At 46.8% G+C, this 15,978-nt stretch overlaps 1 protein-coding gene across 2 annotated transcripts in view; it reads right to left on the reverse strand.

Annotated features, from left to right (window-relative positions):
* Positions 1–15,978, reverse strand: part of LOC119971378 (17-beta-hydroxysteroid dehydrogenase type 2-like) — an 84,343-nt gene that overhangs the window by 41,417 nt on the left and 26,948 nt on the right. The window contains exon 3 of one of the 2 annotated variants that reach the window (XM_038806827.1): positions 11,078–11,263. The exons of the other annotated variant lie outside the window; for it this stretch is intronic. Coding sequence (XP_038662755.1) covers positions 11,078–11,263 — 186 coding nt within the window. The remainder of the gene's footprint in view (positions 1–11,077; positions 11,264–15,978) is intronic. 2 annotated transcript variants of the gene reach the window in all.

Consider the following 15,978-nt stretch of genomic DNA (forward strand, 5'->3'; position numbering starts at 1 on the left):
ACCCACCTCTACTACGGCTCTGGCAGCCCATTCCTGATGCTCACCACCCTCTGTGTGAAAACATTTCCCCTCTGGTCTCTTTTGTATCTCTCCCCTTAAACCTATGCCCTTAAGTTCTAGACTCCTCTACCTTTGGGAAAAGATGTTGACTATCTACCTTATCTATGCTCCTCATTATTTTATAGACCTCTATAAGATCACCCCTAAGCCTCCTACCCTCCAGGAAAAAAGTCCCAGCCTATCCAGCCTCCCCATGTAACTCAGACCATCAAGTCCTGGTAGCATCCTCATAAATCTCTTCTGCACTCTTTCTAGTCTAACAATATACTTCCTATAATAGGGTGACCAGAACTGAACACAGTATTTCAAGTGCGGTCTTACCAATGTCTTGTACAACTTCAACAAGACGTCCCAACTCCTGTATTCAATATTCTGACCAATAAAACCTAGCATGCTGAATGCCCTCTTCACCACCCTGTCTAAAGAGCTATGAACCTGTACCTTTAGATCTTTTTGTTCTGTAACTCTCCCCAACTCCCTACGATTAACTGAATAGGTCCTGCCCTGATCTGATCTACCAAAATGCATCACCTCACATTTGTCCAAATTAAACTCCATCTGCCAGTCATCGGCCCACTGGCCCAATTGGTCAAGATCCTGTTGCAATCTTATATAACCTTCTTCACTATCCACTATGCCACCAATCTTGGTGTCATCTGCAAACTTACGAACCATACCTCCCACATTCTCTTCCAAATCATTAATATATATGACAAATAATAGTGGACCCAGCGCCGATCCCTGAGGCACACCGCTGGTCACAGGCCTCCAGTTTGAAAACCAACCCTCCACAACCACCCTTTGGCTTCGGTCGACAAGCCAATTTTACATCCAATTGGCTACCTCACCCTGGATTCCGTGAGATTTAGGGCGGAATTCTCCGCAAGGCCCGACGCCGTCATGAAACCTGGAGAGGTTCACGACGGCGTCGGAAGCCTCTCCCGGCCCCCTATTCTCCCCTACCCGGGGGGGATAGGCGGGCCGTACCGGGAAACTCGGCGGCCGGGCCTTGTCCCTGGCTTCAAGGCCCGGCGCGCCAAGAATGATGCCGTGGCAGAGCCTAATGACGTCAGCCGCGCATGCGCGGGTTGGACAGCTCAAACCCGCGCATGCGCGGTTGCTGTCTTTCCCCTCAGCCGCCCGCAAGACGTGGCGGCTTGATCTTGTGGGGCGGCGGAGGGGAAAGAGTGCGTCCCCTTGAGACGCCGGCCCGACGATCGGTGGGCACCGATCGCGGGCCAGTCCCCTCCCGAGCACAGTCGTGGTGCTCGATCCCGGATCCGCCCCCCCTAGGCCCCACACTTACCTGGCCCGCCATGTTCACGATGGCAGCCACCAGGTGTGGTTGCCGCTGTCCTGAACAGGTCGGGAACGGCAGGCTGCTCGGCCCATCCGGGTCGGAGAATCGCGGGCCGCCTTCTCCGAGCGGCGCGTCGGAAAACCTTTCACGCCATTTTGAGGGGGGGTGGGAGAATAGCGGGAGGTGCGGGAGCGGACCCATTCTCCCACCCAGCTCTTCTCCCACGCATCGTGGTTGCGGAGAATCGCAGCCTTAATCTTTTGCAACAACCTACCATGTGGTACCTTGTCAAAAGCCTTGCTAAAGTCCATGCAGACAACGCAGACTGCACTGCCCTCATCTACCTTCTGGTTAACCCTTCAAAAAAACTCCATCAAATATGTGAAACTTTCCCCTTACAAAGCCATGCTGGCTTTCCCTAATTAGCCCTTGCCTGTCTAATTTGCCCACTATAGAAGTAAGGCTAACCGGTCTGTAGTTTGCAGGGTTACCCTACAGCCCTTCTTAAACAACAACACAACATTTGCTGCCCTCCAATCTTCAGGCACCTCTACTGTGGCTGTCGATGATCCAAAAATCTCAGCTAGGGGGCCATAAACTTCCTTCCTAGCCTTCCACAACATCCTGGGATACATCATCAGGTTCCGGGGATTTATCTATCTTGATGCGTTTTAATACCTCCATCACCTCCTTCTCTGCAATATGTACACTCCTCAAGACATCTCTTTTTATTTCCCTGACATTGTGCCTTCCTCAACAGTAAATACAGTTGAGAACTATTCATTTAGGACCTTTCCCATCCCTTGTGGGTGTGCACATAGAAGACCATATTTATCCTTAAGAGGCCCTACTCTCTCCCTAGTCACCCTTTTACCCTTTATGCATTGTAAAAGCTCTTTGGATTTTCCTTTGCCTTATCTGCCAAGTCAATCTCATGTCCCCTTGTTGCCCTCCTGATTTCTCTCTTAACTCTACTCCGACAAGCCCTATACACTTCAATGGATCCACTTGATCCCAGCTGCTTATGCATGTCATAGGTCTCCTTCTTCCTTTTGACCATGGCCTCAATATCTCAAGTCATCCAGGGTTCCCTCCATCTACCAACAAGCCTTACCCTTCACTCCAAGAGGAATATGCTCATCCTGACCCCTAGTTAACACACTTTTGAAAGACTCCCACTTACCAGCTGTCCACTTGCCTGTAAACAGGCACCCCCAATCAACTTTTGAAAGTTCCCGCTTAGTACCCTCGAAATTGGCCTTGCCCCAGTTTAGAATTTTAACTTTTGGGCCAGAACTATAATTCTCCATAGCTATCTTAAAACTAATGGAATTATGGTCGCTGGTCCCAAAGTGATCCTTCACTAACACATCCGTCGCCTGCCTTTATTCTCCAAGAAAAGGTCAAGTTTTGTCCCCTCTCTGTTCAGGCCATCCACATATTGAATGAGGAATTCTCCTGAATACACTCGACAAATTTCTCTCCATCCAAACACCTAGTGCTATGGCTGTCCCAGTTAATGTTGGGAAAGTTAAAGTCCCCAAATATTACCACCCTATTTTTCCGGCAGCTATCTGTAATCTTACATATTTGCTTCTCGATTTCCCACTGACTATTTGGAGGCCAATAGTACAGTCCTATCAAAGTGATCTCACCCTCCTTATTTTTCACTTCTACCCATATAGACTCAGTGGGCGAACCCTCGGATATATCCTCTCTCTGTACTGCCGTGATACTGCCCCTAATCAAAAACGCAACTCCCCCTCCTCTCTTACCTTCTGTTCTATCTTTCCTATATCATCTGTACCCGGAAACATTAAGCTGCCAGTCCTGCCCCTTCTTTAGCCATGTTTCAGTAATAGCTATAATATCCCTGTCCCATGTACCTATCCATGCCCTGAGTTTATCTGCCTTGCCCGTTTTGCACTCGCTTTTTACCTATTTTGTGTTGCTTAGGTCCGTGTATGCAAGAGCACCTTTGAGCATTAAAAAAATTAATTTTGATTTGGAGGTTTGGTTATCTGCTTGTTGGAGAGTTTTAGCTTCTCTTTATATGGGGGTAGGGAGATGGAGTTAGGTTTTGACTATATATTCCATAATTTCCATAACTATGTTCTAAAGGCATTTTCCAAAATCCACATGTTTCGTAATCAACACCAAGTGTAGCTATGAAACAGCAGGTCCTGTGTAGCAGAGCATGCTTCAAGAACACCAATCATGCAATTTTGGCTAGCTTTGAATTCAGAATGTTATCACTTCCAGTGAAAGTGCGTGACATCCCTCACAATGGTTTGCACCAAACTCTGCCATGACAGCCATTTTCTGGTCAATAACATTTTTGAAGTGAATCAGATGTATATCTCCATCTTGATTTGTAAAGGATTCTAGGATAAACAAGAGGCCAGATGGCGCAATGGGAGCGTCCCTACCATAGGGCCAGAAGCTCTGGGTTAGAGTCCATGGAAGGAGCGTTCAATGAGGTTCAACAGATTGATAATCAGCTCAAGAATCCTTCCACCACTTCCCCCCACTATTTCCCAAAGGGTAGAAAACAGTGTGGGTGCAAAGATATGCTTTAAAAAAAAACAGGGATAAACCATTTTTCCTCCAGCTTCTTCGATTCTGAAAGATACAAGAAAATAAACACTACTTTCCTCAGTGACTACTGGAATTCTGTAAAGTTTGTCTGGTACTGAAAAACTTGAGTCAGGTTTTCTACACTCTGTCTAGATAAGGATTAGATCCTTAAAAGTAATGGTAGAGTTAATTCAGGAAAGCCTCTGATAAGGCACAATTCTAAAAGATCTATGATTGTGAGTGGAACTCAATGTGCAGGAATGGTAAAGAGTCTATTAATCATTTGAAACTTTTTGTTAAAGCTTATCATTATTCTCTGGACAGTAGGAAAAATGTGTGAGGATTCCTTTGTTCACCAAGCTATGTATTTATTTGATTCCATCTCAGCGTTTTGATACAAAGTTCAAAGTACATCAATCTTCTGCTCCTTTTCCCCCACACATTACCAAAGCTAACCCAACTAAAGCACTGGCAGCAGAGATGGACAAGTAGTCAACAATGGCTCCCAATTCTTTCCTTCTGATTGATTTTATGAGGGATAGATGCAATTCCTCTTCTTAAAGACATTTTTAGTGCTATTCCTAGTGTTGCAAGCCGCATTTAATAAAGATTAACTAAAAGACTTCTTGGAAATAGGGATTCAGAATTTCTCAAATGATCATCCAGATCCCATATATAAATTGGAACAGAAATATGAACTTGCGATTTAATTAACTATTTGGAAGTATTTAGAGGTATCTGTGCTGGAAGGAGCACAGGACATGCCCTTGTTATATTGGATTTTCAGACAGATGGTTTGGCAGCATATGGCACCAGAGCCCTTAGCCATCTGTTAGGATTGAGGTTTAGAACTAAGCTGCAGAAAGACTGCTGAGTCTTGGAAAAATAGGATGCTTCCTCCCTGACGCTTATAATTGAAGGCTTTAATTGAAATGCTTCTCTATTAACATAAATATCTAGTAGCATTGCTAAGCATAAAGCCTTCCACATGTTCACAGTGGATAAACTATTAACTCCTTCAGCATATGAGGAGCTGTATTATTTGCAAATATACATTAGCAACTGAAAACAGCAGCAACTACCTGAACAGACATTCTGACTCCACCCCTTTACCTTAAACTCTCTCCTTCATGTGTTGAATTGTACAGCTACTGCTGTAAGAACGTGGGTTGAGGATGGCGTTTAGAGGCTCAAAACAGTTAAATGACCCCAACTTTTTGCTGCTGTTCTCCAAGATACACTGATTTTAGACTCTAAGACTGACTGATGGCACATGCAGCCTGACTAAAGGTTAAATTGGAAACCTGAAGCTGTCTATGTCGTTATCTCTTATCTTTCTTCTGTGACCACTGAGTGTGCATACCAACAACTGTTATTTGGTGAAACATAATCCCCTTATATCATTCTTTAGTATTAATTTCAAACTGTAATTTAGCAAAGTTTAAGTTTTACCGTCTAGTTTAATTACAGTTTTATTTCTCCTCTATTAGAATCAGAAAACATCATGTTGAATATAGGTTTTATTTACAGTTAGGACTCTTGGAGCTAAAGACTTATGACCCATTTTCAGTAACGAGGCCACAATTCATGCTCTGTCCATTTAGCTCCATGATATCTCTTAATCGTGCTTAAACCTTATGATGCTTCCTCATTTAAATGACTCAAGTGAAGGACCAAGTGGGTCTCACGCTGCTGGCTGACTAAGTGTACAGCAGGTGGCCCAACAAGTTACCGACTGCCTGCTCCTCTTAAAGGCAACCTGTATGACTTAAAGGGAAACTGCACTCTTGGAAGGAAGTTGCTGCTGACTGCAAATTGGAGCTGCACAAATGGGGCATCAAGGAAGTGAAAGAGCTGCAAAGTTCAAGTATACAGTGCTGGAAGCCATAGTAATGAAGGTTGACAGGAGGAGAGATATCATGATTCTGTCTGGGGACATGCGGCCCTCAAAATAACTCTCCAGAGAGAACAGGAGCAGTGACTCGGGAGACAAATGCCTGGCATCTGGCCCGGAGGACCTAGCAGCATGGTGGTTGTATCTACACCACACATTCTTCAACTTTTCAAAAAAATGACTCCCCAATGGCTTCTCAAGGGCAATTAGCACAGGGGCTGGTTTAGCACAGTGGGCTAAACAGCTGGCTTGTAATGCAGAACAAGGCCAGCAGCGCGGGTTCAATTCCCGTACCGGCCTCCCCGAACAAGTGCCAGATTGCGGTGACTTGGGGCTTTTCACAGCAACTTAATTGAAGTCTACTTGTGACAATAAGTGATTATTATATTATTAGGAACAGGCAAAACATGCTGGCCGACTCATTGACATCCACTTCCCATGACAACATCTGCTTCTCACACTACCCTCATTGGCAGTCCCCAGCACCCAGGACTCACGCCTAACAATTAGATATTCCACCTCACCCTCATACACCTATCAATGATGCCAACCTTGTACATCCTCCTGCTATCTAGACATACCTCCAGCTATTCTGCTGGGGCAGGCATATCACCTAAACACAGTGCAACACAACCACTAACATTCTGTCCTCTCTCTTTGCAGGATAAGGTTGCCTATAATAGAAGGGAGCAGAGCTGAGATTGCTAGTATGCCTCCATCCCCTGGGCTCAACAGAGGAGATGATGCTGTACATCATGGGGTCAGCTGGAACAGAGCCTGGAGCAATTGCTGAACACAATGATGATGTTATATCAGTGCCCTATGTCCCTTAACTCCCACCTCGCACTTATCCTTCTATCTGGAAATGATGTGAAAGCTGCAGATGGTGTGACATGGACCTCTTGCTTTACACCATAGCTCCCTGAGCTTCTGAATTTTGCTTTCAAATACCCAAGGACTGCCATGTATCTGCCAGTCAGTCGGAACAGTCCAAGGAGGAAGAGAGTGAGCAACATCACACCACAGCACTGATGGAAGAAACAACCATCACGTGATCTAAAACCAGTAGCTCTTAGCTGGCACTGCATGAATGTTAATGGCTGCACCGTTAAAGGTGGGTCACTGGGCAGGAACATGCCTGCTCACCGAAGGATGAGGGTGCACATGGTTCTACTGCAGGGGACTCAGATGAGCACTTTAGTGGAACAGCATAGAGGAGCATGCTGATAAACATGCACACCAAGCTCTTTAGGGCATTCGACAGGACAGCCATCAGTCTCTTTTCAAGTTCACAAAGCACTTTGTTTGCAGATCACTCCATGGTTCCCCACTCTGTGTGGTAGAAAGACCAGTTTACTTTTTTTATCATGGCTATGGGTCTCGCAGAAATGGTTGTAGAAGTGTGGAACACTCTCTCAAACAGGACATGCTACCTCAACTCATAATTTTAAATCAGAAATTGATACATCTTTGCCAGCCAAAAGTGCCAAGGGACATGCAGCCAAGACAGGTGAATAGGTTAAGGAAACTGATCTCTATAAATGATGAAACTGCGTCAATGGACTGAATTGCCTAAACCTGTTCCTACCATAGACACTGCTGGACAGAATGACTTTAATGGCATTAACATATAATCAACCAACATTGTGTCCCATGGGAACATGCTTCTTTGACAGCCTTTCACCTTGTGAGACAATGGCTGCACCTTGGTTGTTAACTCTTGTGTTAAACATCTGTGTAAGCAGCAGTCACGGGCATAGCGCTGAACAGTCTGTTGGACTTCAAGCTACTCTTAGTGCATGCAGTACTCTTGCCCAGATCTTTCTTGCAATTAATGAGAGCAGGTCACTTGGTTTCAACAACAGGTTCCATTACAGCAACTTTAGACCCAAATCAGTTAGCTTTTTCCACTCTTGCTCCCCATATGTTGAGATTGCAGTATTGTAAATGGTGTCTCGAATTATGTTCCATTTCACTTCAACATTGTGGGAATGGCAGAAAAGCTTTTTCATTTAAAGCAGAAAAACTGTCCTTGCATCAACGTCAGCCATACTACATATCTAGATAAAAGTTTAACAGTTCCTCGACTCGATTGAACAGGCGTTTGCCACAGGAACAAGCTATTCAATAAATTAGTACTGCACACATACCAAACTGTCATGTACGGAGGAGGGGTGGGGGGGGGGGAAAGAAGAGTCGGGCCAAGGAAGTCAGTGGGGTGTGCAGGGGCAGGGTGGTGGTTCAGTTGCACGGTTGCGCAGGAGTTAGACTAGAATTTTTCTGTGTCACATTTCCTGGGTAATTATTCAGGTAAGGCTGGGTAACGTGGAGGGTAACAATGGTTAGCACTGCCTCACAGAGCCAAGAACCTGGGTTTGATTCTGGCTCCCGGCCTTGGTTGACTGTCTGTGTGGAGTTTGCATGTTCTCCCAATATCTGAGTGGGTTTCCCCCAGGTGCTCCGGTTTCCTCCCACAGTCCAAAGGTGTGCAGATTAGGTTACAGGGATAGGGCGGGGAGAGGGCCTAGCTAGAGTACTCTTTTTGAGGGGCAGTGCAAACTAGATGGGTCGAATGGCCTCCTTCTGTACTGTACGGAATCTATGGACAGGTCAAGGAAGGGAAGTGTCGGAGATGGACCACATGAAGGTGACAGGGGTGGAAACTGGATGTAAAACTGATCATTTTTTCCAGGTTCAGGTGAAAGCATGAAGCGGCACCAATCCAATCTCGATGTAACAGAAAAACAGTTATGAGAGTGGACTTGAGTAGAACTGGAAGAAGGAGTGTTCCACATAATCCATAAAAGGACAGGCATAACTGGGGTCCATGAGGGTACCGACAGTCGCACCTTTTATTTGCAGAAAGTGAGGCAAGTTAAAGGAGAAATTATTTAGTGACAGAGCATGACTGGGTGACCACTTTGCATGACTCCAATCTTCCTGTTGATTACAATTTTAACTCGGCCCACAAGACCGTCCTTGACCTGCTGAAAGCCTCCAGTGAAACCCGGCACAAGCTGGAGGAGCAGCATCTCATCTTCCGGTGGGGCACATTGAAGGCCTCAGGACTGAGCACAGCAACTTTAGATTTTGCCTTTTCTCCTCCATCTTAAACTCTCCTCTCACACGAGGGCGTTTGTCTTTTGTTCTTAAAGGTGCTACTTTTTATTACAATTTCTACAGTTCTAATGCATTCTCCCTCCCTTCAGTTCTGGTGAAGAGCCTAAGGGCTCGAAATGTTAACTCTGTTTCTCTCCTAATAGGTGCAGGCAGACCTGCTGAGATTTTCTAGTATCCCCTGTCCTTGTTATAAATCGTTATTGTTCAGCATAACATCCTAAGCCTGGAGATGAATTCTGGCGAAGGTTATATCCTATTAATCGTAAATGAAGATTTTCACATTGTTTTTCAGTGAATATTCTGAAAACCTTGAACTGTCCATCACAATACCAACATAGATACATTGTCAGCTCCGTCACATCTGTTCGGATGATGTAACCTTCCATATAATAGTGCTCAACTGCGGCTGTTCCCCTCTCCTCCCGCCTCCTCCTCCTCCTCCCCCACCCCACACCCTGCTGACTATTAACAGGCCCCTTAACTGTGCCCGACCCATTTTCTGCACTTCTACTCCCACCCATTTCTATTCCCTTCAATAAATACAATAGGGTTCTCCTTGGCCTCAATTTCCACCCCGCCAAACTCCATATTCAAAGGACCATCCACCAGCATTTCTACTATCTCCAGCATGAAGCCACCACCATCGCATCTCTCCCTCCTCAGTTAGCCTTCCGAAGGGTGTGTTTATTCAGCAACACACTGGGCCACTCCTCAATTGCCCCCAGCGCCTTGTTCCCTTCCCACAGAATTGCAGGAGGTGTAAAACCTGCCCATTTACCTCCTCTCTCCTAAACATCCAAGGCCCTAATCACTCCTTCCAGGCGAAGCAACGATTTACTTGAATTTCTTTCAATCTAGTCTACTGTATTCGCTGCTCACAGTTGCCTCCATATTGGAGAGAACACAGATTGGGCGACCACTTTGCGGAACAGCATCTCAACTTCCAATAAGGCACTTTACCACCTTCAGGACACAACACTGAAGTCAACACATTCAGACTATGAATTCTATCCCTATTTTGATTCTTTTGTTTTTGCTATGTGCCGGTGTAAATCATGGGCGCGATTCTCCGCCCCCCACGCCGGGTGGGAGAATAGAGGGAGGGCCTCCCGACATTTTTCACACCCTCCCGCTATTCTCCCCCCCCGCACGCCCGACCCACGCCATGAATCGCCGCTCGCCGTTATTTACGGCGAGCGGCGATTCTCCGAGGGCGATGGGCCGGGCGATGGGCCAAGCGGCCGGGCCTTCACGCCCGTTTCAATACGGCAGCAAACACACCTGCTCGCTGCCGTCGTGAAACGGGCGGCAGATGCCCGTTTGGGGCATCTGGGGGCCCGATTGGCACGGCAGTACCACGGCAGTACCACGGTGGGCACCGATCGCGGGCCGTGCGTCCATAACGGATGCACTCTTTTCCCTCTGCCGCCCCGCAAGATCAAGCCGCCACGTCTTGCGGGGCGGCTGAGGGAAAAGACGGCAACTGCGCATGTGCGGGTTGGCGTTGTCCAACCTGCGTGTGCGCGGCTGACGTCATCAGCCGGCGTGATGCTTGACGTGCGGCCTTGACGACCGTCGACAAGGCCGCGCCGCCGTGACACACGGGGCCGCGCTCCTAGCCCCGCCCGGGGGTGGAGTATTGGCCCCGGAAGTGGCCGTGAAGGCTGCCGTGGGTCACGGCCTGTCCCACGGCAGCCTTTATGATTCTCCGCATTTGCGGAGAATCTCGCCCCTTGTTTTTCATGTTGTTGCTATTGGCCAGAGCTATTCATTCTTCTAATACTGACCCTCCCTCCGGATAAATGCTTTGTTTCTTTACTATTACAACTAAAACTCCTTTTGATTTCTGTTCCATTAATATCTTTGTCATTTAATCTCTCCCACCATAAAAGATATCCCTGACCTTCCCTTTTGTTCTTCCTCCCCTCCCCATTGTCAATGGCATAAAACCCATCTATTTACTATTTTCCTCAAGTTCTGAAGAGGTGGCATTCAACTTGAAACAATGTGTTGCCACACCTGCTTTGTATTTCCAGCAATTTGTTCTTATTTCAGATTTGCAGCATCTGCAGTATTTTGCTTTCCTTTACATGCATAGCTTGTTACCAGCTTTGAAGTGAACATACCTGAGGGACTAGAAATATTAACTATTCTTCCTTTTGCTCGACGAAGCAAGGGTAAAAATGTTTTCGTAACTTCGACTGTGCCAAGGAAATTGACTTCCATGCATCGTTTATAAGCATCTATTGGGATGATTTCTGCGTCACCAATGTAGGCCAAGATGCCAGCATTATTAACTAAAGCAAAGAGTCCTAGAAAAAGAGAAAAATCATTCACTTTTGAAAAGATTTTTCACAAATGCTATGAACACACATTTTAAAAATATTTAAAATAATAAAAATGTTTCCAAAAATTATTTTAAGTTTTTAACATTTTATACATAAGTAACAATCAAACAATAAAGCATTTATCAACAACCTCAACAAACCATAAGAACCAAAAACAAACTCCTCCACCAACAATTATAACCTCCCTCCTCCCCAACAGACCACACAGCCCTCCCAACAGTTAACAGTGACCAGGGCCGGGATTCTCCCCAACCCGGCAGGGCGGGGGGGGGGGGGGTCCCGGCGTGTTGGAGTGGCATGAACCACTCCGGCGTCGGGCTGCCCCAAAGGTGCCCCATGGTGAAGACCATGGCGAAGGAGGAAGAAAAAGAGTGCCGCCACAGCACAGGCCCACCCGCCGATCGGTAGGCCCCAATCGCGGGCCAGGCCTCCGTGGGGGTATCCCCGGGGTCAGATCGGCCCGCGTCCCCCCCCAGCACCCCGGAGCCCGCCCGCGTCGCCAATCCCGCCGGTCAGGTAGGTGGTTTAATTCACGCCAGCTGGAGAAGCCTGTCAGCGGCGGGACTTCGGCCCATCACGGGCCGGAGAATCACCGCGGGGGGCCCACCGACCAGCGCGGGTGGTCCGCCGACCGGCGCAGCGCGATTCCCGCCCCCGCCAAATCTCGGGGGGTGGAGAATTCGGGACAAGGAGGGGGGCGGGATTGACGCCGGCCCCGGGCGATTCTCCGACCTGGCGGGGGGTCGGAGAATCCCGCTCCAGATCCTTGAAATGCAATATAAACTGACGCCATCTGTGATAGAACCCGTCAATCGCACCCCTCACCCTCATCATGAACTTAACCTTCTCAAGGTCTGATGTTCTCTCTTGGCATCTGGATTTCTTGTATAGGTCAGCGTCGCCTGTCCTTCAGTAGGGAGTCAATCTTGTGATTGAGCCATGGTTTATGGTTGGGGAACGTACGTACTGCTTTCTTTGGCACACATTTGCTGATGAAGTCTGTGATGGTGGTGGCATACGCGTTTAAGATGCTCGCTGAGTTCTTAAATATGGATCAGTCCACTGTCTCCAAGCAATCATGTAGGACCATTTCAAAAGCATCCCATGTAGTTACTATGATGAGGCACAGAACTGGGTTTCACAGCAGCAGTGATAGTTCTGCCATGAACCTTGCCAGCATAAAACATTTATAATGTTTAAAACCAAAAGATCCTCAGGATGGCTTTGTGGCGCAGTGGTTAGCACTGCTGCCTCACGGCGCCGCGTTGCCAGGTTGAATCCCAGCCCCGGGTCACTGTCCGTGTGGAGTTTGCAGATTCGCCCCCTGCCTGAGTGGGTCTCACCCCCACAACCCAAAGATGTGCAAGGCAGGTGGATTGGAGAGTTAGACAGGAGAAATGGCAGATGGAGTTCAATCCCGACAAATGCGAGGTGATGCATTTTGGAAGATCAAATTCAGGTGTAAATTATACAGTAAATGACAGAACCGTTAGGAGCATTAACATGCAGAGGGATCTGGGCGTTCAGGTCCATAGTTCCATGTAAGTGGCAATGCAGGTGGATCAGGTGGTCAAGAGGCATATGGTATGCTTGCCTTCATCGGCCGAGGCACTGAGTACAAGAGTTGGCATGCCATGTTACAGTTGTATAAAACTTTAGTCAGGCCACATTTGGATGCGGTTCTAGTCACCACACTACCAGAAGGATGCTTTGGAGATAGTGCAAAGAAGATTTACCAGGATGTTGCCTGATCTGGAGAGTGTTGGCTTTGAGGAGAGGTTGAATAAACTGGGATTGTTTTCATTGGAAAGACGGAGGCTGAAAGGAGACCTGATTGAGGTCTACAAAATTACAAGAGATATAACAGGGTGTTTAGTCAGATGTTTTTTCCCCAGGGTGGAAGACTCAATTACAAAGGGGCACAGGTTAAAAGGTGAGAGGGGGAAAAGTTTTGGGGAGATGTGTGGGGAAAGTTTTTAACATAGAGGGTAGTGGGTGCCTGGAACGCGTTGCCAGTGGAGGTGGTGGAGGCTGGCACGATAGCAATGTTTACGGTGCATCTCGATAGACACATGAATGGGCAGGGAATGGACGGATGCAGATTGTTTGGGCAATAAGTAGGACGAAATAAAGAATCTGAATCGGTGCAGGCTTGGTGGGCAGAAGGGCCTGTCATAATGTTCTTTGTCCTTTGATCATCATCAGATTTGTTTTGATTTTTCTCTCCATATCAAATTTGATATGGAGGTCTTGGGACGCTGTGGTAACTTCCCTGCCTCTGAGCCAGAAACGCTGAAATCATGTCCTGCTCCAGGACTTGATGGCCCAAGGAAGGTGCGTTCTGCCAAACTGCAACAACAGTCAGTCCAACATTTGCCATTGGCAGGCAGTAAGAGTGGGATTGCTGGTCAGCAATGGAAAGAAATGAAGCCTCTGCCACCACTCTTCATAGTTTCAGGTTACCACGTCTGTTAAAGTGTATGTTGCACTCCTTGAGGGAAGCGGCTGATTGGCTCAGTTGACTGGACAGCCAGTGTGGATCAGCATGGTTCTAAATGCACAGAGTTTGACCCCTATTCTTGTGGGTGTCAGGAATGTGAGTAAGTTGTTTTTCAATATAAAGTTTGAGTGCCCAATTAAATTCATTGTTTATTCAATTAAGGGGCAATTTGGCCTGGCCAATCCACCTACCCTGAACGTCTGAGTTGTGGGGGTGAGACCTATGCAGACACAGGGAGAATGTGCAAACTCCACACATTCAGTGACCCTGGGCCAGGATTGAACCCAGGTCCTGAGGCAGCAGTGCTAATCACTGCACCATTGTGCCACCATAGGAATATGGCAAGTTTATGAGATTAACAGTGAATTTGAAATGAAAATAAAATAACAAACAATTGACAAATTTAGCAGAAGTCTAGAGACAAGGTGAGAATGGCCATATCAGAAACATTGTTTACCCGAGATCAATAGGGCTATACAAATGGTAACTTCTAAAGGCAAGGTATTTGAACAAGGTAGACAGCAGAATCCACAGACCGGACAATATCAAAAGAGATTGAAAAGTATAACTGTTGGGGAACTTTCTGGATTCCTCTCCCAATAAAAAGGTCCCAGACCACTTGAAGGCCTCGCGAAAACTGCTGCTCTGATATTCTGTTTAACAGAAACAGGCTGTTGGTGAATCTGCTGAAGCTGACCACATATCGGACCCGAGTTGACCTGAAGTGCATCTTCCGGGGGGGTAAGGCTCAGCTCAACACAAGTTGAAGTGTGTCCCTAGAAGGGATCCCACAGCCTGAGAATCAGGCCTGAGTGGCCCAGCTTGAAGATCCAAACCAACCGACGGTTCAACATCTCGCATTCTGAAGAGATCACCGCCTCCAAAGACCACAACCCCAGCAGAAAGATCCTCAAATCTCTCATACCCTTTCAAAACCTATTTTTCTTTAACCTTTCCGACTCCCACTGTGTGTCTATCTTGTGTGTGTCTGGGTGGAGGGTGTAGACGAGGTTTTGGGAATAGTTAGACGAGTAGACTATTGTTCCATTATATGTTTGTTTTTTACTCTTGTTATAAATAAACAATTCTTTCATGTTTTACTTACAAGTCTGGTGCCAGTGACTCATTGGAGCAGACGATGGTTAAAGATCTCAGGAAAATACACAATTTATTAGTTCATTCACTTATGCTGGGACTCCGGGGTCTGTGGGGCTGGAATTGACCAGGCACCCACCCAGGGTGTCATAACAATTTCAAAGATATCCTAAGGTCTGTCCATAGTGGATATTAGGTAGGTGGTTATGAAGGTATCATGGCTGTATCGGGGGGGTGGAGGGGGAGGTTTAGGGGACGTGAGCGTAATGTTGGGAACTGTGTTGTTGTCCCCCAGAACCAAGGGGGTCATTCTAGCCAGCCCACCTGCACACTCACACACCTCCTGCACTGCAACATGGCTCACAAAACCCGACCCCTCCCTCTCTCTGAGATAAAATGATGACAGGAATGGGTTCCATTCATGTTTCCCCTGCCCAAGATAAACATCCAGATTAGGTCAGACAAAAGCTTGGTTGAAGAGGTAAGTTTTAATGAGAGTCTTACAGGAGGCAAATGAGGTAGAGAGGTGTAAAGAAGGAATTCCAGACTTTAGGACAAATGACGGTGTGGCCACCAATAGTGAAGCGATTAAAATCGTGGATGCTCAAGAGCAATCAAGAGAATCAGATGAGGGTTGTGGGACTGAAGGAAATGACAGAGATAGGGATATACACGGCCATGGAAGAATTTGAAAACGAGGATGAGAATTTTAAAATCAAGCATTGCTTGATTGGGAGCCCATTTAGTTCAGCGAGCACAGGGATGATAGGTAAACTGGAGCTAAGGCACCATCAGCAAGGTTTTGAATGCCCTCACTTTCACAGAGGGTTAGAGTTGAATGTGGAAGACCAGCTAGGAATGTGTTGGAACAGTCAAGACTAGAGGGAATGAAGACTGGGATGAGGGTTTCAACAGCAGATGAGCGGAGGCAGGGGTGAAGCTATGGTTGGTGACACAAACATTTGGTTGAAACCTCATTTTAGAGTCAACAATTATACCAAGGTTGTGATTTAATCGGACTGTTGTTAGGCAGAAGGATAGGATTGTTAGCTATGGATTGTTCCTATGGAACAGAGACTGGAAC

The sequence above is a fragment of the Scyliorhinus canicula genome, chromosome 9, assembly GCF_902713615.1.
Source record: "Scyliorhinus canicula chromosome 9, sScyCan1.1, whole genome shotgun sequence".
Lineage (NCBI taxonomy): Eukaryota > Metazoa > Chordata > Chondrichthyes > Carcharhiniformes > Scyliorhinidae > Scyliorhinus > Scyliorhinus canicula.